Here is a 21,342-nt window from a genome sequence, read left to right on the forward strand (position 1 = left end):
AGCTGGGAAAGCGTCTCCAGGGCAACAGGGCCGCCTTCCGGCCTGGCTGAAGCCCGCGAGCGCCCCGCCCCGCCCCGCCCCGCCCCGCCCCGCCCCGCCGCCAGCCCGGCCCCGCCCCGCTCCGCCCCTCCCCGCCCCGCCGCCAGCCCAGCCCCGCCCTTCCCGCGCCTGCGCACCGGCTGCTGGGCGGGAACTGGTGGCGGGTCCGGACGCTTCCGCCCGCCTTGGGCGGTATCGGCCGCTCAGCGGTCGGAGGAAATAGGCGCGGGGCCTGAGGCTCTTGGACCTGAGGTATTAGGTTGGTGCAAAAATCATTGCGGCGGCCGGGAGCGGGGACTCACGCGTGTAATCCCATCATTTGGGGAGGCCGAGGCGGGCAGGTCACCAGAGTCAGGAGGAGGTCAAGACCAGCCTGGCCAACGTGGTGAAACCCTCTCTGCTAAAAGTACAAACGTTAGCCGGGCGTGGTGGCGGCGCCTGTAAGCCCCGCTGCTCCGGAGGCCGAGGCAGAGTAAGCTATTGAACCCGGGAGGCGCAGCCTCTTGAGCCGAGATCCGGCCACTGCACTCCGGCCTGGCGACACAGCGAGACTCCGTCTCAAAAAAAAAAAAAAAAAAAAAAGGAAGGAAAGAGACTTAGGGTGCATTCCCTGCTTTTTAAATTATGTATTTATTTATTTTGAAACGATGTCTAGCTCTGTCGCCCAGGCTGGAGTGCGGTGGCGCAATCTCGGCTCACTGCAACCCCCGCCTCCCAGGTTCACGCCATTCTCCTCCCTCAGCCTCCCGAGCAGCTGGGACTACAGGCGCCTGTCACCATGCCCGGCTAATTTTTTTGTATTTTTAGTAGAGACGGGGTTTCACCATATTGGCCAGGCTGCTCTCAAACTCCTGGCCTCAGGTGATCCACCCACTTTGGCCTCCCAAAGTGCTGGGATTACAGGTGTGAGCCACGGACCTGGCCAGAGCCTGGGGTTCTCTAACTCGTTTCTGGGGCCTGCCCACCACTTTTCTTGCCAGTGCCCATCTTCCAGGTTCTTCCCAGGCTGCTTCTGCCTGCCTTGTCCTCTTCCTGCCCATCGTACCACACTCTCCCACCAGCATGTCCTTCATTCCGCTCTGACTCTTCTCACCACCCAGCCTAACCTGACTGAAACCCCGCAGCAGGAGAGCAGGAGGCCTCTGCGTCTAGGTGCCGTGTGAGAAGCAGCTGTGAGGTCGGGCTCACACCTGTAGTCCCAGCACTTTGGGAGGACGAAGCGGGCAGATCACCTGAGGTCAGGAGTTTGAGACCAGCCTGGCCAACATGGTGAAACCCCACTTCTATTAAAAATAAAAAAAATAAAAAAAATTAGCCAGGCGTGGTGGCGTGCACCTGTAGTCCCAGCTACTGGGGAGGCTGAGGCAGGATAATCAATTGAACCCAGGAGGCGGCAGTTGCAGGGAACTGAGATCCTGCCACTGCACTCCAGCCTGGGTGACAGAGTGAGGCTCCGTCTCAAAAAAAAAAAAAGGAGCTGTGGCATTACAGTTCACCACACCAGCCTGTGGATACCTCCGTCCCCTGTTCGCTGGGCCAGCTCTCTGAAGACTCAGCTCAGGCCGGGCGCGGCGGCTCACGCCTGTAATCCCAACACTTGGGGAGGCTGATGCAGGCAGATCATAAGGTCAGGAGTTCGAGACCAGCCTGGCCAATATGGTGAAACCCCGTCTCTACTAAAAATACAAAAAAAAATTAGCCGGGCATGGTGGCGTGCGTGCCCAGCTACTCAGGAGACTGAGGCAGGAGAATTGCTTGAACCTGGGAGGCGGAGGTTGCAGTGAGCTGAGATCGCACCACTGCACTCCACTCCAGCCTGGCGACAGACTGAGACTCCATCTCAAAAAAAAAAAAAAAAGAATCAGCTCCGGTGCAAGCGAGGCCTTCCTTGAGTTCTCCCAGGTGCTCTGCCAGGAGGTTTGTTGTTCCACCGAGCTCTCATTGCACCTGCGTGAGCTGTAGCATGGCCCTTTGCATATGATGCTCGAATCACTGGGAGATGTGTTTGTTTCCGACCTAAACGAGCTCTTCAAGAGCAGGGTAGCATCCAAGGGCAAGGACGTCTTGGTTACCTTTGGATCCGCAGTATGTATGGCAGTGCCAAGCAGAGTGGGTACTCATTATATACTATTTGGGTTTTGCAGGGGTTGTTTTTTTGGCAGGGTCTCTTGTCGCCCAGGCTGGAGTGCAGTGGTGTGATCACAGCTCACTGGAGCCCCAACCTCCCAGGCTCAAGCTATCCTCCCACCTCAGCATCCCAGGTAGCTGAGACGATGTCACGTACCACCACCGTTGGCGAATTTTTTAGTTTTTTGTAGAGACAGTGTGTTAGGCAGTTCTTGCACTGCTCTAAAGAAATACCTGAGACAGGGTGATTTATTAAGAAAAGAGATGGCCAGGCATGGTGGCTCACACCTGTAATCCCAGCACTTCGGGAGGTCAAGGCGAGTGGATTGCTTGAGGCCAGGAGTTCAAGACCAGCCTGGCCAACATGGCAAAATGCCATCTCTACTTAAAAAAAAAAAATGCCAGGCATGGTGGCGGGTGCCTGTAATCCCAGCTACTCAAGAGACTGAGGCAGGAGAATTGCTTGAACCCGGGAGGCAGAGGTTGCAGTGAGCCGAGATGGTGCCATTGCACTCCAGCCTGGGCGACAGAGCGAGACTCCATTTCAAAAAAAAAAAGAGATTTAATTGGCTCACAGTTCTCAGGCGTTACGAGAAGCATACCACCCACATCACTCAGCTTCTGAGGAGGCCTCAGAGAGCTTTTACTCATGGCAGCAGGTGAAGAGGGAGCAGGTGAGTCCCATGGCGAGAGCAGGAGCAGGCGAGAGAGAGGCCAGAGGTGCCACACGCTTCTAAATGACCAGACCTCGCGGGAACCCACCATTGCAAAGACAGCTCCAAGTCGTGAGGGAGCCACCTCATGATCCACACGCCTTCCGCCAGGCCCCACCTCTAGCACTGGGGATCACAATTCAACATGAGATTCAACATGAGATTTGGGTGGGGCCAGACGTCCAAACTGTGTGGACAGAGGTGATGCTCCTCAGGGTCTAGTTGTTGAACTCTGGAACACCAGTGAAGAGAACGCTGGTGTATTCGTCTGCCAGGCTGCTGTTACAGAATGCCACGAACTGGGCCACTTAAGCAACGGAAATTTATTTTCTCAGTGCTGGAGGCTAGAAGTCCAAGAACCAGGTGCCAGCAGGTTTGGTGTCTCCTGAGGCCTCGCCCCTGCGCTTGCAGGCAGCCGCCTTCTCACTGGGTCCTCACAGGGCCTTTTTCTTTGAGCCAGTGTAGAGAGCTCTGTTCTCTCTTCCTCTTTTTATAAGCACACCAGTCCTCTTTAATTAGGGTCCCACCCTTATGGCCTCATTTAATCATCTGTTGTTTTTTTTTTGGAGACGAGGTCTCACTGTGTTGCCCAGATTAGCCTCAAACCCCTGGTCACGAGTGATCTTCCCACATCGGCTTCCCACAATGCTCAAATGACAGGTGTGAGCCACTGCGCCCAGTCTTATTTCACCTTAATTACTAATTTAAAGGTGCCATCATGGCCGGGCGCAGTGGCTCACACCTGTAATCCCAGCACTTTTGGAGGCCGAGGTGGGTGGATCACTTGCAGTCAGGGGTTCGAGACCAGCCTGGCCAACATGGTGAAACCCTGTCTCTACTAAAAATAGAAAAATTAGCGGGCGTGGTGGCACGCACCTGTGATCCCAGCTACTCAGGAGGCTGAGGCAGGAGAATCGCTTGAACCTGGGAGGTGGAGGTTGCAGTGAGCCGAGATCTTGCCACTGCACTCCAGCCTGGGTGACAGAGCGAGACTGTCTCAAAAAAAAGAAAAAAAAAAAGTGCCATCACCAAAGACTGTCACACTGGGAGTTAGGGCTTCAACCTACGGATTTGGAGGAAACACTCTTTAGTCCATAATAACTGGAGAACTTGAATTTAGAAGATGGGGGTTGGGGCCCAGCACAGTGACTCACGCCTGTCATCCAGCACTTTGGGAGACCAAGGTGGGAGGATCACTTGAGGTCAGGAGTTCAAGACCAGACTGGGCAATGTAGCAAGATTCCATCCATACAAAAATTAAAATCAGCCAGGTATAGTGGTGTGTGCCTGTAGTCCCAGCTAGTCAGAGGCTGAGGCAGGAGGATCGCTTGAATGCACGGGTTCTAGGTTACAGTAAGCTATGGTTGTGCCACTGTACTCCAGCCAGGGGAACAGAGCAAGACCCTGTCTCAACAACAACAGAAAAACAGGGAGATGGGGGTCGGGTGCTGACTTCACCTGAATTTCATTGTGTGCTTTTGTGTAGCAAGCCTGCCGCCCTCTGTGAGCCTCAGCTTCTCGACGTGTAACAAGCGGCCAATTGTATGGGATTGTCAAGAAGCTGAAACGAGATCCTGGCTGGAGGGTATTTTATGAACTACACATTCCTACACAATTATAAAGACTTAGTTATTTGTCCTATCCATGGATCACCTGGAAGATTACAATGTGATTTAAAATGCATTCTGTCATTCAACCGACATGCCGTGAATTTTTTTGTCATTATTTCTCCAGAGATACCCAAAGGGAAAGTTTGTTTGTAATTTGTACCCACTCCTTGTAGAAAGGATTCAGGCAACCAATGATGAAAACACCCCGGCTTGAACGAGAAGGTTCTGCCTGTCACTTCTCACAGAGGCTGCAGAAAAGCCCAGAAGGTTCTGCCTGTCACTTCTCACAGAGGCTGCAGAAAAGGCCCAGAAGGTTCTGCCTGTCACTTCTCACAGAGGCTGCAGAAAAGGCCCAGGAGGCTGTTGATGACGTGAGCGACCACCAGGAGAAGCTGGAGCAGGCTGATGCACAGAAGGGCGGAGAAGAGGGACACATGCCAGACAACAGCGGTAGAGGGCTCCAGGCAGACGGAGTTCCAGAGCAAACGGTCATACAGATAATTCCTATCCCAAAAAATCAGGAGACCAGGGGTCGGGCAATAAGTAAGGAAAGCCAAACAGGCAACCCCAGTAGAAAACGGGAGCCTCTCCTGACTGGGTCATGGGACTGGGCTCCTGAGGGTGACCATTCCTGCTGCCTTTGCAATTTTCTGAGCATCAGAGGAGCAAGATGCTAGGATGTGTGACCCAAAGGAACTTGTAGTTCATCTGTGTGTCTTTTTGTCTCTCCCTCTCTCTGAAAAGACTAAGCCCGAGCCTCCACCCATTTACCTACTATGCAGGTCTTTGAATGGGTAACCATATTTCCAAGCTTGTGTCTGATTGAAGGATGAAGTGTCAAACATGCAAAAAGGACCATCTTTCAGAGCAGCTCCAGAAGTGACAAAGCAAATCAGGGCTCCAAGTAATGCCAGGCCACTTGACAACAGAGCAGTAAGCACCTGCGGAGGGAAGGAGAAACGGCGAGCTGAGACGGGGTCGCGGCTGGGGAGCCTGTGGGGCGGTCTGCACAGGTCTAACGTCTCTGGTCTCAGGCGTTCTTCTGTCCTGTCACGGGGGAGAATTCTATCCATGGCACACAAGATAGAAGCATCACCCACAGTGGGGAGGCCAGTGAGCGGTTTCCAGGTAGAGCCAGGAAGGGCTGGGAGAGAAAGGACCAAGAAGGAGAATCGCAGACTCTTGGCCCCGGATCTCCCTGACTCAGCAAGTTCGCCTGAGCTGCTCGGCAGGTTGGCATCACAAACCTTTTGCGGATTACAGCCATTCAGCCTCTGAGCTAAAGAGGCAGGTGATCACAGGCCCGCCTCTGACTCTTCTGAGGAAAAGGTGCATTTTCAAAAGTTCCAGGCTCCCAACTTTGATTTTTCTTTTTCAAATCAAGGATAAAAAGAAGGAAGGCAGGGAAGGAAGGAGGGAAAGAAGGAGGAAAGAAGGGAAAGAGAGAAGTGGGAGGGAGGGAAAGAAGGGAGAGAAACAGCGAGAGAGGAGCTGCAGTCAGACTCTGAAATGACTCCACTTCTGTTGCTGCATTTCTCCAGCCAAGAGCTCCCGTGGCGATCAGTGTGTGCCGTCACTGCCCTCCCAGAAAATAACTGGGTTTCCTTCCTTGACAGGTTTCTAGCCTGCTTCTATATTGCCTGCCTTCCTCCCTACCTCCTTTTTTGAGATGGAGCTTCACTCTTGTTGCCCATGCTGGAGTGCCGTGGCGCGATCTCAGCTCACGACAACCTCTGCCTCTGGGTTCAAGCAATTCTCCTGCCTCAGCCTCCCGAGTAACTGAGACTACAAGTGTGCGCCACCACACCCAGCTAATTTTTGTATTTTTAGTAGAGACGGGGTTTCACCGTGTTGGTCAGGCTGGTCTCGGACCTTGTGATCCGCCTGCTTCAGCCTCCCAAACTGCTGGGATTACAGGTGTGAGCCACTGTGCCCGGCCCATATTGAATTCTTTCTTAGGGTTCTAGATATTTTTCTCCCTCCTCCAAAAATGTGTATTTTAAAAATCTGAATAACACCTACATAGCGTTTTCTTCAGAGTCATGGAGTCATCTTCCCATTGATGTCAAGCTGGTTTGGAGTTGGGGAGGGACTGGAGAAAGGTGTATAGTAACTTTTGACTCTGAGTTAAAAGATTGAAGATGAACTAGTAAGCCTAGGGCAGTGGTTCCCAAAATGGGGTCCCTGTCCAGCTGCATTACATCACCTGAGAACTTGTTAGAAATGCAAAACTTCCTCCTCCCCCTGACTCCTGAATCAGAAGCTCTGGGGAGGAGCCCAGCAGTCCATGTGCTGGCAAAAGCCCTCCAGGTGGTTCTGATGCACATTCAGTGTCAGAACTACGTGCCTCAGGGAAAACCAGACGGGACTGAGAACAGACAGTGCATGAATGAGGACAGTGAAAGAAATGTGCAAGTGTTTATTTATTTAGAGACGGAGTCTAGCTCTGTTGCCCAGGCTGGAGTGCAGTGGCGCAATCTCGGCTCACTGCAACCTCCGCCTCTCGGGTTCAAGCGATTTTCCTGCCTCAGCCTCCCAAGTAGCTGGGATTACAGGCCCCCACCACCACACCCGGCTAATTTTTGTATTTTTGGTAGAGACAGGGTTTCACCATGTTGGCCAGGCTGGTCTCGGACTCCTGACTTCAGGTGATCTACCCATGTCGGCCTCCCAAAGTGCTGGGATTACAGGCGTGAGCCACCGTGCACAGCCTATATTTAATTTTTTAACATGTAACTGAGTCAGTGGGCTTCCCAACATGTGGGCTGCAGATATCAGAGCAGGCTGTGGAGTTACCGTAAGGCCACAGATTCATGTCTGAGACCGAGTGTGTGTGTGTGTGTTACACACATATACTGAGATCTTTCAAGTTTATACAGTTGCTGCTATAATTAATAAGTTACAAATTTATTCTGGGCCTCAGTTTATCTGTAAAATGGAGGGGTTAGATTAGAATCTAGTGATTAGATGATCTCTGGAAAAGTTTCCTGTTCTAAGAAAATATTAGTTAAAATAACTAGGAAAATTTCCATCAATGACACGATTATAGTGTCATAACTCAGTCCATATTGCCCAGCACACTAAGAGAATAACAGTTCCTCCCACTGGTACAGACATCTGGGCTTCACTAAGCACTACTCCCTTGACTTGCTCAGCTCCCATTTTACAGATGAAAGCCTGAAACTGGAAAGATGAAGCAACTTGCCAAAGAACTTAGCATTACTGAGGGTCACAGTGAGGACCTGACTTCAGGCCCCAAGACCAAAACTGCCTCTTTACCATCCTGCCTCTAGAGTAATAGAGGTGGAGACATTCTCGGTGTTAGAAGAGTGGAATCTGGTGCTTACGCTTCGACAGAGCCCACTCTTACTGAAGCAGCCGTATCTCCAGCCCATCAAGGAGATGAGGATAGCGGCAGTGAGTACCTGCAGGAGAGAGAAGAATGTTGAGATGGGGAAATTTACTTTGCCAGCTGTTTCTAGGTGCTGCCCACAGCTGTTGAAATAGAGTGGCTGGGCACCTCCCATGAACTCAGTTGTCCTCTTGACTCTGACTCCGGGGACCCACAGTTGGATGACTAGCCTGATCTAACGCTGTGGATGTGTGGATGTTAACTTTCACACCTGACCTGCCTGGTCCCAAGTTAGTCTTCCTGTCTCTTAAAGCTTCTGCAGATCCAAGACCAGCTTGTTAGAATAAACTTTACTGCAAGGAATCAAAACACTTCCCGTGCCACCTTCCTGCTCCCCCTCCGGGATCTCTTTGAGAGTTCGCGTTCAGGGAACCCCAGACACTTACCATGAGGCCTCCTCCCCAGAGCCCAGTTCCCAGCATGGCGTGCTTGCCAATGAGGCCCCTCAACAGGTAGGTCACATCCCAGTTAGGAAAGAGGAGTGCCATGTTGGCCCCAGCAGCAAACAGGGCTGCAGTCCCAAGGCTCAGCCCCAGGATACGGGAGCAAGTCCGTGAGCTTGCAGGCGTGCAGGGAGAGGACAGCATTCTGGAACAGAGAGAGAGTCGCGGCAGCGCTGCTGTCGCTGCTGTCGGGGGATGGTCCGTGAGCCCGTGAGCGTGCTGGCATGCAGGGAGAGGACAGCATTCTGGGACAGATAGGAGTCGGGGCAGCGCTGCTGTCGGGGGATGGGGAAGGGAACTCCAGCAGCATGTGATGGCTGGGGGAAATACTACAGAAACCGCCACCTTCCAGGGACAGACCAATGAGCCAAGCAACCTGCTTAAAAACTCTGCTCCTTAGGAATCTTCCCCAGGGACTAGGATTTAATTGTTTCCTTTTCTGCTAACCCCTGTCCACACATACATAGTTTGCATTCCATCATATTTTGTTTATGCCTCTATTACAGCCAGTGATTATTTCTATCCGACAAAAAGAAATGTTTAAAGGTGGCTTCATGATGTCCATTGTCCCTACTTCTTTTTTTTTTTTTTTTTTTTTGAGACGGAGTCTCGCTGTGTCGCCCAGGCTGGAGTGCAGTGGCTGGATCTCAACTCACTGCAAGCTCCGCCTCCCGGGTTCCCGCCATTCTCCTGCCTCAGCCTCCCGAGTAGCTGGGACTACAGGCGCCTGCCACCTCGCCCGGCTAGTTTTTTGTATTTTTTAGTAGAGACGGGGTTTCACCATATTAGCCAGGATAGTCTCGATCTCCTGACCTCGTGATCCGCCCGTCTCGGCCTCCCAAAGTGCTGGGATTACAGGCTTGAGCCACCGTGCCCGGCCTGTCCCCACTTCTATTCAGCTTTGCGCCGGTCCTAGCCAGCGCAGTACGAAAATAAAAGGAAGCAAAAGCCATACAGATAGGAAAGAAAGAAGTAACATTGCCGGCCAGGCGTGGTGGTTCACGCCTGTAATCCCAGCACTTTGGGAGCCCGAGGCGGGCAGATCATGAGGTCAGGAGTTGAAGACCAGCCTGGCCAACATGGTGAAACCCTGTCTCTACTAAAAATACAAAAATTAGCCAAGCATGGTGGCAGGCGCTTGTAATCCAGCTACTGGGGAGGCTGAGGCAGGAGAATTGCTTGAACCCGGGAGGCGGAGGTTGCAATGAGCTGAGATCATGCCACTGTACTCCAGTCTGGGTGGGTGACACAGCAAGACTCCATCTCAAAAAAAAAAAAAGTAACATTGTTATTATTCACAGATAATGTGATCACATTATGTAGAAAATCCTAAACATTATTAGAACTAACAGGTGAGTTTAGCAAGGTCATAGAATAAAAGATTAATATACAAAAATTCTATTCTATTGTATTTCTATATACAAGCAATGACAAATTGAGGATTGAAATTAAAATATATTTACAATAGCATAAAAATATAATACATATGGATGAATTTAACAAAATATCTGCAAGACCTATATAGTAAGAATTGCAAAGCATTGCTGAGAAAATTAATGGAGACCTAAATAAACGGAGACACATACCGTGCTCCTGAACCAGAAGACTCAAAATTGCTAACATGTTCTCCCTAAATTGATGCATAGATTTAAAGCAATCTCAGTCAAAATCCTAGGAGAGTTTTGTTATAGAAATTGACAACCTGAATCCAAATTTATATGGAAATGCAAAACAATTTTGAAGATTAGCCAAAGGAATTTTGAAAAACAAAGCTGGAGAACTTACGCCATGTGATTTCAAGACTTATAAAGCTACAGTAACTGAAGACACTGAAGTCACCGCCTAAGGAAACATATACGGACTACTGGACTACTGGAACAGGCTGGAGCTCAGAAATAGACCCAATCCATGACAAATGATTTTTTTTTTTCTTGAGATGGAGTCTCACTCTGTCACCCAGGCTGGAGTGCAGTGGCGTGATCTTGGCTCACTGCAACCTCCACCTCCTGGGTTCAAGCGATTCTCCTGCCTCAGCCTCCCAAGTAGCTGGGATTACAGGTGCCCGCCAGCACACCTGGCTAATTTTTGTATTTTTAGTAGAGACGGGGTTTCACCGTGTTAGCCAGGACAGTCTTGATCTCCTGACCTTGTGGTCCACCCACCTTGGGCTCTCAAAGTGCTGGGATTACAGGTGTGAGCCACCGCGCCCGGCCGATAAATGATTTTTTAAGAAGATAACAATTCAGTGGGAAAAAGTCTCTTCCACAAATGGTGCTGGAACAATACATATGCAAAACAAAACTACCTTCACTGTTACTTCATAACAGATTCAAAAATTCACTTGAAATGGAGCATGGGTCTAAAAGCTTTATAAAATTTCTAGAATAAAACAAAAACACTGGGACCTTGGGTTAGATAAAGGTTTCTTAATAAAATGCAAAAAGCACAATCCACAAAACATGATTAATCAGACTGCTTAAAATTTAAATGTCGGCTGGGTGCTTGCCTATAATCCCAGCTACTCGGAGGTTGAGGCAGGAAAATCGCTTGAACCCAAGAGGCAGAGGCTGCAGTGAGCCGAGATCACGCGACTGTACTCCAGCCTGGGTGACAAGAGCAAGCGACTCCATCTCAAAAAAAAAAATCAGGCCGGGCGCGGTGGCTCACGCCTGTAATCCCAGCACTTTGGGAGGCCGAGGCGGGCGGATCACAAGGTCAGGAGATCGAGACCACGGTGAAACCCCATCTCTACTAAAAATACAAAAAATTAGCCGGCGGTTGTGGGCGCCTGTAGTCCCAGCTACTCGGGAGGCTGAGGCAGGAGAATGGCGTGAACCCGGGAGGCAGAGCTTGCAGTGAGCCGAGATCGCGCCACTGCACTCCAGCCTGGGCGACAGAGCGAGACTCCGTCTCAAAAAAAAAAAAAAAAAAAAAAAAAAATCATGCTAAATGAAATAAGCCAGACACTAAAGGACAAATATTGATTCCACTTATATGAAATATTCAAAATAACAAATTTACAGAGAAAGAAAGTAGATTGGAGGTTACCAGGGACTGTGGGGAGGACAGAATGGGGAGTTATCGTTTAATGGTTACAGAGGTTTGGGGTTTTTTTTTTGTTTTTTTGGTTTTTTTTGAGAAGAGTCTAATTCTTGTCACCCGGGCTGGAGTGCAGTAGCACGATCTCAGCTCACTGCAACCTCTGCCTCCCGGGCTCAAGCAATTCTCCTGCCAAGTAGCTGGGACTATAGGCGTCCGCCACCACGCCCGGCTAATTTTTGTATTTTTAGTAGAGACAGGGATTCACCATGTTGGCCAGGCTGGTTTTGAACTCCTGACCTCAGGTAATCCACCTGCCTCGGCCTCCCAAAGTGCTGGGATTACAGGCGTGAGCCACCACGCCCAGTGGTTTTGGGGGTTTTTTAGAGATGCAGTCTCAATATGTTGCCCCAGCTGGTCTTCAACTCCTGGGCTCAAATGATCCTCCAGCCTGAGCCTCCAGAGTAGCTACGACCAGATTTGGGCCACTGCCCACAGTTTAATGGTTACAGACTTTCTGTTTGGGGTGAAGAAAAGTTTTGGAAATAGATAATGGTAATGGTTGTACATCATTGCAAATGTAATTACTGTCACTGAATTGTACACTTTAAAATGGTTAAAAAGACAAATTTGATGTTACATACTTTACCACAATAAAAAATCAATTTAAAAACTTGCAATTACCCAAATGTGGTAATCCCAGCACTTTGGGAGGCCAAGGCAGGTGGATTACCTGATGTCAGGAGTTTGAGACCAGCCTGATCAACATGGTGAAACCTCGTCTCTATTAAAAATACAAAAAATTTGCCAGACGTGGTGGCAGGCACCTGTAATCCCAGCTACTCCGGAGGCTGATGTAGGAGAATCGCTTGAGCCCAGGAGGCAGAGGTTGCAATGAGCAGAGATCTTGCCGTTGCACTCCAACCTGGGCAACCAGAGTGGAGCTCATATATATAAATAAATATGAATTAAAACAGGACTAGTAATATTTGGGCAGACGCACGTCAATGTGGATCTGAAAAAACTCAGTATCATGACATCCCCAGGAAGTGGCCTGTTGCCACTGTGCAGTTCTGTTACATGTCTGTCTCCCCTTAAGGCTCTTTATTTATTTATTTTTAATTTTAAAAAATTTATTTTTGGCCGGGTGTGGTGGCTCACGCCTGTAATCCCAGCACTTTGGGAGGCTGAGGTGGGCATATGACCTGAGGTCAGGAGTTCAAGACTGGCCTGGCCAACATGGTGAAACCCCGTCTCTACTAAAAATACAAAACTAGCTGGGTGTGGTGGTGCATGCCTGTAATCCCAGCTACTCAGAAGGCTGAGGCAGAAGAATCACTTGAACCCAGGAGGCAGAGGTTGCAGTGAGCCGAGATCGCACCACTGCACTCCAGCCTGGACAACAAGAGTGAAAGTCCGTCTCAGGAAAAAAAAAAAAAAAAAAAATGTAATACAGGTGAGGTCTCCTTATGTGGCCCAGGCTGGTCTCAAACTCCTTGGCTCAAGGGCCCTCCCACCTCAGACTCCCAAAGTACTGGGATTACAGGCATGAGTCACTGCACTTGGCCCCTTTAGGCTCTTGACACTCCTATAACACATTGCTTTGCACTTAATCAGAAATATGTGTATATAGGCTGGGCACAGTGGCTCATACCTGTAATCCCAGCACTTTGGGAGGCTGAGGTGGGTGGATCATGAGGTCAGGAGTTCGAGACCAGCCTAGCCAACATAGTGAAACCCCATCTCTACTAAAAATACAAAAAAATTAGCCGGGCGTGGTGGCGGGTGCCTGTGGTCCCAGCTACTCGGGAGGCTGAGGCAGGAGAATGGCATGAACCTGGGAGGCAGAGCTTGCAGTGAGCCAAGATTATGCCACTGCACTCCAGCCTGGGCAACAGAGTGAGACTCCGTCTCAAAAAAAAAAAAAAGGCTGGGCGTGGTGGCAGGCACCTGTAATCCAAGCTACTCAGGAGCTTGAGGCAGGAAAATCACTGGAGCCCGAGAGGCAGACGTGGCAGTGAGCCCAGATCACGCCACTGCACTCCAACCTGGGTGACAGAGCGAGAGTGAGAGCGAGAGAAGGGAGGCAGGTAGGCAGGCAGGCAGGCAGGCAGGCGAAGGGAAGGGAAGGGAGGAAGGAAATTATATATATATATATATATATATATGATATGGATCAGAGGCTCTCTCTATATATGCACACACACATACACACATATAATGTATAATGTGTGTATATATGTGTATATGTACGTACACACACACGCAGTAGTCCTCCATATCTGCAGCGGATATGTTCCAAGAGCTTCAGCAGATACCTGAAACCACAGATCATACCAAACCTTGTATATTCAGATGCTTCTCTACTTATCATGGGGTCGTTCTCCTATAAACCCATTCTAAGTCAAAATATCCTAAGTCCAAAAGGCATTTAATGCTGGCAACATAGTAGACAGTACCTGACTCACAATGGTTCAACTTAGGATTTTATTTATTTATTTATTTATTTATTTTGAGAGAGGGTCTTGCTCTGTCACCCAGGCTGGAGTGCAGTGCACAATCATTGTTCACTGCAGCCCTGATCTGGGCTCAGGTGATCCTCCCACCTCAGTCTCTCGGGTAGCTGAGACCGCAGGCATGCGCCACCATACCTGGCTAACTTTTTAGTTCTGTAGAGACAGGGTCTTACTATGTTGCTCAAGCTGGTCTCAAACTCCTGGCCTCAAGTGATCCTCCCACCTCCACCTCCCAAAATGTTGGGATTACAGGTGTGAGCCACCGCGCCCGGCCCCAACTTACTTTTGACTTTATGCGGTGCAAAAGCAATGAGTATTCAGTAGAAACCGTAATCCTATCATAACGTGTAAGGAGTTAACTTATGATGGAGTTAGGTCCCTAGAAACCTGTCGTAAAGTTGGAAAATTAGAAGTCAAACCTTCATAAGTAGAGGACTGTCTGTACTATGCTTTTTCGTATACATACGTACCTATAGTAAAGTTTGATTTATAAATTAGACACAGTAAGAAGTTCACAACAACCATAATAAAATAGAACAGTTGTAACAATATACTGTAATAAAAGTTATGTGGATGTGGTCTTTCTCATTGAAAATATTTCATGTAAGTTTTTTGAACTGCAGTTGACCACAGATAGCTAAAACCTTGGAAAGCAAAGCTGCAGATAAGGGGGGATTACTTTACATCACACATAAATAATGAAATATTTCAGCGCACAAAGAATTAAACATTGGGGGAGGGCCAGGGCTGAAAAACTATCTATAGGTACTGAGCTCACTACCTGAGTGACGGGAATTACTCATACCCTAACCTCAACATCACACAATAGACACATGGAACAAACCTGCGTATGTATCCCCGAATCTCAAAAGTTGAAATTATATTTTTAAAATTTGCATCAAAGGCCAGGCATGGTGGCTCATGCCTGTAATCCCAGCACTGTGGGAGGCCAAGGCGGGCAGATCACTTGAGGTCAGGAGTTCAAAACAGCCTGGCCAACATGGCGAAACCCCATCTCTACTAAAAATACAAAACTTAGCCAGGCGTGGTGGTGTGCACCTGTAATCCCAGCTACTCAGGAGGCTGAGGCAGGAGAATCGCTTGAACCTGGGAGGCAGAGGTTGCAGTGAGCCAAGATAACACCACTGCACTCCAGCCTGGACCACAGATCGAGACACTGTCTCAAAAAAAAAAAAATTGCATTAAAAAAGAATTAAACATAATGAGTAAACTATATGTGTAACTTGTGTGGGATAATTAACACCCATGTAAACACAACCAATTGTAAAACATATGTCATTACCCATCACATCATTGATGCTCCAGGTGTGTCCTCTCCAATCCTGCCTTCTTTCTGGATTCCTTCCTAGGAACCACTATCCTATATTTCATCTTCATGATATCCTTTTAAAAACAGTTTTACAACTTAGGAACTCAAAATTTTTTTAGAAACTTGGTTTGTCGAGTGTTTTCTATTTTTTCAGACCGTAGTTTTTTTTTTTGTTGGAGACGAAGTCTCGCTCTGTCGCCCAGGCTGGAGCAGTGGTGCGATCTCAGCTCACTGCAACCTCCACCTCCCGGGTTCAAGCGATTCTTCTGCCTCAGCCTCCCCAGTAGCTGGGACTACAGCCGCCCACCACCATGCCCAGCTAATTTTTGTATTTTTGGTAGAGACGGGGTTTCACCATGTTGGCCAGGCTGGTCTTGAACTCCTGGTCTCAAGTGATCCGCCTGCCTCAGCTTCCCAAAGTGCTGGAATTACAGGCGTGAGCCACCGAGCCCGGACAGACTGTAGCTTATGGTAAAGACGACAAACAGCCGGGCGCGGTGGCTCAAGCCTGTAATCCCAGCACTTTGGGAGGCCGAGACGGGCGGATCACGAGGTCAGGAGATCGAGACCATCCTGGCTAACACAGTGAAACCCCGTCTCTACTAAAAATACAAAAACTTAGCTGGGCGAGGTGGCAGGCGCCTGTAGTCCCAGCTACTCGGGAGGCTGAGGCAGGAGAATGGCGTAAACCCGGGAGGCGGAGCTTGCAGTGAGCTGAGATCTGGCCACTGCACTCCAGCCTGGGCAACAGAGCGAGACTCCGTCTCAAAAAAAAAAAAAAAAAAAAAAAAAAAAAAAAAAAAAAAAAAAGACGACAAACACTGAGAACACTGAGCAGACTGTTTAGTTTGGGGGTATGCTTTGGCTCCTCTCCCTCACCCTACCCCACAGCCCTCAGTGACTTTTGCTTCCTCTAATCTCAGCCCATGCTCATCTCCTGCCCCTCCCCTCCCCAGAGGGAACTTTTGGCTGCAATTCTTCGATTTCGTTATGATGAGTTGCCTTGACCGCATGCCCTGTCCATTGGGTATTACCCTCCAAGCCATGTCTTCCACAGTGAATAAAGAGCTTGTCCCAGATGAAAAGGAGTCTGGATCTCAGCAGAGGGGAGGGGTGTCCTGGGAGGGTGGGGGTAGGAGAGGGGAAGGGTGTACGGGGAGGGTGGGGGTAGGAGAGGGGAGGGGTGTCCTGGGAGGGTGGGGGTAGGAGAGGGGAGGGTGGGGGTAGGAGAGGGCAGGGGTGCACGGGGAGGGTGGGGGCTAGAGAGGGGAGGGGTGTCCTGGGAGGGTGGGGGTAGGAGAGGGGAGGGTGGGGGTAGGAGAGGGCAGGGGTGCATGGGGAGGGTGGGGGTAGGAGAGAGGAGGGGTGCACGGGGAGGGTGGGGGTAGGAGAGAGGAGGGGTGCACGGGGAGGGTGGGGGCAGAAAAGGGGAGGGGTGTCCTGGGAGGGTGGGGGCAGGAGAGGGGAGGGGTGCAGGGGGAGGGTGGGGGCCGGAGAGGGGAGGGGTGTCCTGGGAGGGTGGGGGCAGGAGAGGGGAGGGGTGCACGGGGAGGGTGGGGGCCGGAGAGGGGAGGGGTGTCCTGGGAGGGTGGGGGTAGGAGAGGGGAGGGGTGTCCTGGGAGGGCGGGGGCAGGAGAGGGGAGGGTGGGGGTAGGAGAGAGGAGGGGTGCATGGGGAGGGCGGGGGCAGGAAAGGGGAGGGGTATCCTGGGAGGGTGGGGGCAGGAGAGGGGAGGGGTGCACGGGGAGGGTGGGGGTAGGAGAGGGGAGGGGTGCACGGGGAGGGTGGGGGTAGGAGAGGGGAGGGGTGTCCTGGGAGGGTGGGGGTAGGAGAGGGGAGGGGTGCACGGGGAGGGTGGGGGCAGGAGAGGGGAGGGGTGTCCTGGGAGGGTGGGGGCTGGAGAGGGGAGGGGTGTCCTGGGAGGGTGGGGGCAGGAGAGGGGAGGGGTGTCCTGGGAGGGTGGGTGTAGGAGAGGGGAGGGGTGCACGGGGAGGGTGGGGGTAGGAGAGGGGAGGGGTGTCCTGGGAGGGTGGGGGCTGGAGAGGGGAGGGGTGTCCTGGGAGGGTGGGTGTAGGAGAGGGGAGGGGTGCACGGGGAGGGTGGGGGTAGGAGAGGGGAGGGGTGTCCTGGGAGGGTGGGGGCAGGAGAGGGGAGGGGTGTCCTGGGAGGGTGGGGGCTGGAGAGGGGAGGGGTGTCCTGGGAGGGTGGGGGTAGGAGAGGGGAGGGGTGCACGGGGAGGGTGGGGGTAGGAGAGGGGAGGGGTGTCCTGGGAGGGTGGGGGCTGGAGAGGGGAGGGGTGTCCTGGGAGGGTGGGTGTAGGAGAGGGGAGGGGTGCACGGGGAGGGTGGGGGCTGGAGAGGGGAGGGGTGTCCTGGGAGGGTGGGGGCAGGAGAGGGGAGGGGTGTCCTGGGAGGGTGGGGGCTGGAGAGGGGAGGGGTGTCCTGGGAGGGTGGGGGTAGGAGAGGGGAGGGGTGCACGGGGAGGGTGGGGGCTGGAGAGGGGAGGGGTGTCCTGGGAGGGTGGGGGCAGGAGAGGGGAGGGGTGTCCTGGGAGGGTGGGGGTAGGAGAGGGGAGGGGTGCACGGGGAGGGTGGGGGTAGGAGAGGGGAGGGGTGTCCTGGGAGGGTGGGGGCTGGAGAGGGGAGGGGTGTCCTGGGAGGGTGGGGGCTGGAGAGGGGAGGGGTGTCCTGGGAGGGTGGGGGCAGGAGAGGGGAGGGGTGTCCTGGGAGGGTGGGGGCAGGAGAGGGGAGGGGTGTCCTGGGAGGGTGGGGGCAGGAGAGGGGAGGGGTGTCCTGGGAGGGTGGGGGCAGGAGAGGGGAGGGGTGTCCTGGGAGGGTGGGGGCTGGAGAGGGGAGGGGTGCACGGGGAGGGTGGGGGCTGGAGAGGGGAGGGGTGTCCTGGGAGGGTGGGGGCAGGAGAGGGGAGGGGTGCACGGGGAGGGTGGGGGCTGGAGAGGGGAGGGGTGTCCTGGGAGGGTGGGGGCAGGAGAGGGGAGGGGTGTCCTGGGAGGGTGGGGGCTGGAGAGGGGAGGGGTGTCCTGGGAGGGTGGGGGTAGGAGAGGGGAGGGGTGCACGGGGAGGGTGGGGGCTGGAGAGGGGAGGGGTGTCCTGGGAGGGTGGGGGCAGGAGAGGGGAGGGGGGTCCTGGGAGGGTGGGGGCAGGAGAGGGGAGGGGTGTCCTGGGAGGGTGGGGGCAGGAGAGGGGAGGGGTGTCCTGGGAGGGTGGGGGCTGGAGAGGGGAGGGGTGTCCTGGGAGGGTGGGGGTAGGAGAGGGGAGGGGTGCACGGGGAGGGTGGGGGTAGGAGAGGGGAGGGGTGTCCTGGGAGGGTGGGGGTAGGAGAGGGGAGGGTGGGGGTAGGAGAGGGCAGGGGTGCACGGGGAGGGTGGGGGCTAGAGAGGGGAGGGGTGTCCTGGGAGGGTGGGGGTAGGAGAGGGGAGGGTGGGGGTAGGAGAGGGCAGGGGTGCATGGGGAGGGTGGGGGTAGGAGAGAGGAGGGGTGCACGGGGAGGGTGGGGGTAGGAGAGAGGAGGGGTGCACGGGGAGGGTGGGGGCAGAAAAGGGGAGGGGTGTCCTGGGAGGGTGGGGGCAGGAGAGGGGAGGGGTGCAGGGGGAGGGTGGGGGCCGGAGAGGGGAGGGGTGTCCTGGGAGGGTGGGGGCAGGAGAGGGGAGGGGTGCACGGGGAGGGTGGGGGCCGGAGAGGGGAGGGGTGTCCTGGGAGGGTGGGGGTAGGAGAGGGGAGGGGTGTCCTGGGAGGGCGGGGGCAGGAGAGGGGAGGGTGGGGGTAGGAGAGAGGAGGGGTGCATGGGGAGGGCGGGGGCAGGAAAGGGGAGGGGTATCCTGGGAGGGTGGGGGCAGGAGAGGGGAGGGGTGCACGGGGAGGGTGGGGGTAGGAGAGGGGAGGGGTGCACGGGGAGGGTGGGGGTAGGAGAGGGGAGGGGTGTCCTGGGAGGGTGGGGGTAGGAGAGGGGAGGGGTGCACGGGGAGGGTGGGGGTAGGAGAGGGGAGGGGTGTCCTGGGAGGGTGGGGGCTGGAGAGGGGAGGGGTGTCCTGGGAGGGTGGGTGTAGGAGAGGGGAGGGGTGCACGGGGAGGGTGGGGGTAGGAGAGGGGAGGGGTGTCCTGGGAGGGTGGGGGCAGGAGAGGGGAGGGGTGTCCTGGGAGGGTGGGGGCTGGAGAGGGGAGGGGTGTCCTGGGAGGGTGGGGGTAGGAGAGGGGAGGGGTGCACGGGGAGGGTGGGGGTAGGAGAGGGGAGGGGTGTCCTGGGAGGGTGGGGGCTGGAGAGGGGAGGGGTGTCCTGGGAGGGTGGGTGTAGGAGAGGGGAGGGGTGCACGGGGAGGGTGGGGGCTGGAGAGGGGAGGGGTGTCCTGGGAGGGTGGGGGCAGGAGAGGGGAGGGGTGTCCTGGGAGGGTGGGGGCTGGAGAGGGGAGGGGTGTCCTGGGAGGGTGGGGGTAGGAGAGGGGAGGGGTGCACGGGGAGGGTGGGGGCTGGAGAGGGGAGGGGTGTCCTGGGAGGGTGGGGGCAGGAGAGGGGAGGGGTGTCCTGGGAGGGTGGGGGCTGGAGAGGGGAGGGGTGTCCTGGGAGGGTGGGGGTAGGAGAGGGGAGGGGTGCACGGGGAGGGTGGGGGTAGGAGAGGGGAGGGGTGTCCTGGGAGGGTGGGGGCTGGAGAGGGGAGGGGTGTCCTGGGAGGGTGGGTGTAGGAGAGGGGAGGGGTGTCCTGGGAGGGTGGGGGCAGGAGAGGGGAGGGGTGTCCTGGGAGGGTGGGGGCAGGAGAGGGGAGGGGTGTCCTGGGAGGGTGGGGGCAGGAGAGGGGAGGGGTGTCCTGGGAGGGTGGGGGCTGGAGAGGGGAGGGGTGCACGGGGAGGGTGGGGGCTGGAGAGGGGAGGGGTGTCCTGGGAGGGTGGGGGCAGGAGAGGGGAGGGGTGCACGGGGAGGGTGGGGGCTGGAGAGGGGAGGGGTGTCCTGGGAGGGTGGGGGCAGGAGAGGGGAGGGGTGTCCTGGGAGGGTGGGGGCTGGAGAGGGGAGGGGTGTCCTGGGAGGGTGGGTGTAGGAGAGGGGAGGGGTGCACGGGGAGGGTGGGGGCTGGAGAGGGGAGGGGTGTCCTGGGAGGGTGGGGGCAGGAGAGGGGAGGGGTGCACGGGGAGGGTGGGGGCTGGAGAGGGGAGGGGTGTCCTGGGAGGGTGGGGGCAGGAGAGGGGAGGGGTGTCCTGGGAGGGTGGGGGCTGGAGAGGGGAGGGGTGTCCTGGGAGGGTGGGGGTAGGAGAGGGGAGGGGTGCACGGGGAGGGTGGGGGCTGGAGAGGGGAGGGGTGTCCTGGGAGGGTGGGGGCAGGAGAGGGGAGGGGTGTCCTGGGAGGGTGGGGGCAGGAGAGGGGAGGGGTGTCCTGGGAGGGTGGGGGCAGGAGAGGGGAGGGGTGTCCTGGGAGGGTGGGGGTAGGAGAGGGGAGGGGTGCACGGGGAGGGTGGGGGTAGGAGAGGGGAGGGGTGTCCTGGGAGGGTGGGGGCAGGAGAGGGGAGGGGTGTCCTGGGAGGGTGGGGGCTGGAGAGGGGAGGGGTGTCCTGGGAGGGTGGGTGTAGGAGAGGGGAGGGGTGCACGGGGAGGGTGGGGGCTGGAGAGGGGAGGGGTGTCCTGGGAGGGTGGGGGCAGGAGAGGGGAGGGGTGTCCTGGGAGGGTGGGGGCTGGAGAGGGGAGGGGTGTCCTGGGAGGGTGGGGGTAGGAGAGGGGAGGGGTGCACGGGGAGGGTGGGGGCTGGAGAGGGGAGGGGTGTCCTGGGAGGGTGGGGGCTGGAGAGGGGAGGGGTGTCCTGGGAGGGTGGGGGTAGGAGAGGGGAGGGGTGCACGGGGAGGGTGGGGGCTGGAGAGGGGAGGGGTGTCCTGGGAGGGTGGGGGCAGGAGAGGGGAGGGGTGTCCTGGGAGGGTGGGGGCAGGAGAGGGGAGGGGTGTCCTGGGAGGGTGGGGGCAGGAGAGGGGAGGGGTGCACGGGGAGGGTGGGGGCTGGAGAGGGGAGGGGTGTCCTGGGAGGGTGGGGGCAGGAGAGGGGAGGGGTGTCCTGGGAGGGTGGGGGCAGGAGAGGGGAGGGGTGTCCTGGGAGGGTGGGGGCAGGAGAGGGGAGGGGTGTCCTGG

The 21,342-nt window shown here is 55.1% G+C and overlaps 1 protein-coding gene and 1 long non-coding RNA gene across 11 annotated transcripts in view; one reads left to right on the plus strand and one right to left on the minus strand.

The window, feature by feature from the left end:
- The first annotated feature begins 170 nt into the window (after positions 1–170).
- LOC123571937 (uncharacterized) lies at positions 171–6,526 on the plus strand. Its single transcript, XR_012430529.1, has 3 exons — positions 171–291; positions 4,366–4,711; positions 4,757–6,526. It is a non-coding gene; the product is annotated as an uncharacterized lncRNA (long non-coding RNA).
- Positions 3,188–21,342, minus strand: part of TM4SF19 (transmembrane 4 L six family member 19) — a 21,874-nt gene continuing 3,719 nt past the window's right edge. For 2 of the 10 annotated variants that reach the window (XM_065539631.2, XM_074030687.1), the window contains exons 2-5: positions 8,288–8,489; positions 7,837–7,914; positions 5,265–5,430; positions 4,452–4,993 (exon numbers count right to left, since the gene is read on the minus strand). In XM_065539631.2, the coding sequence (XP_065395703.1) occupies positions 4,767–4,993; positions 5,265–5,430; positions 7,837–7,914; positions 8,288–8,488 (672 nt within the window). In that variant the 5' untranslated portion in view covers position 8,489 and the 3' untranslated portion in view covers positions 4,452–4,766. Of the gene's footprint in view, positions 4,994–5,260; positions 5,431–7,836; positions 7,915–8,287; positions 8,490–13,640; positions 13,702–14,182; positions 14,287–21,342 lie in introns of all 10 variants that reach the window. The other 8 variants (XM_065539632.2, XM_074030690.1, XM_045387266.3 and 5 more) reach the window with 7 other exon arrangements.

The sequence above is a fragment of the Macaca fascicularis genome, chromosome 2, assembly GCF_037993035.2.
Source record: "Macaca fascicularis isolate 582-1 chromosome 2, T2T-MFA8v1.1".
In the NCBI taxonomy this organism is placed as follows: Eukaryota; Metazoa; Chordata; class Mammalia; order Primates; family Cercopithecidae; genus Macaca; species Macaca fascicularis.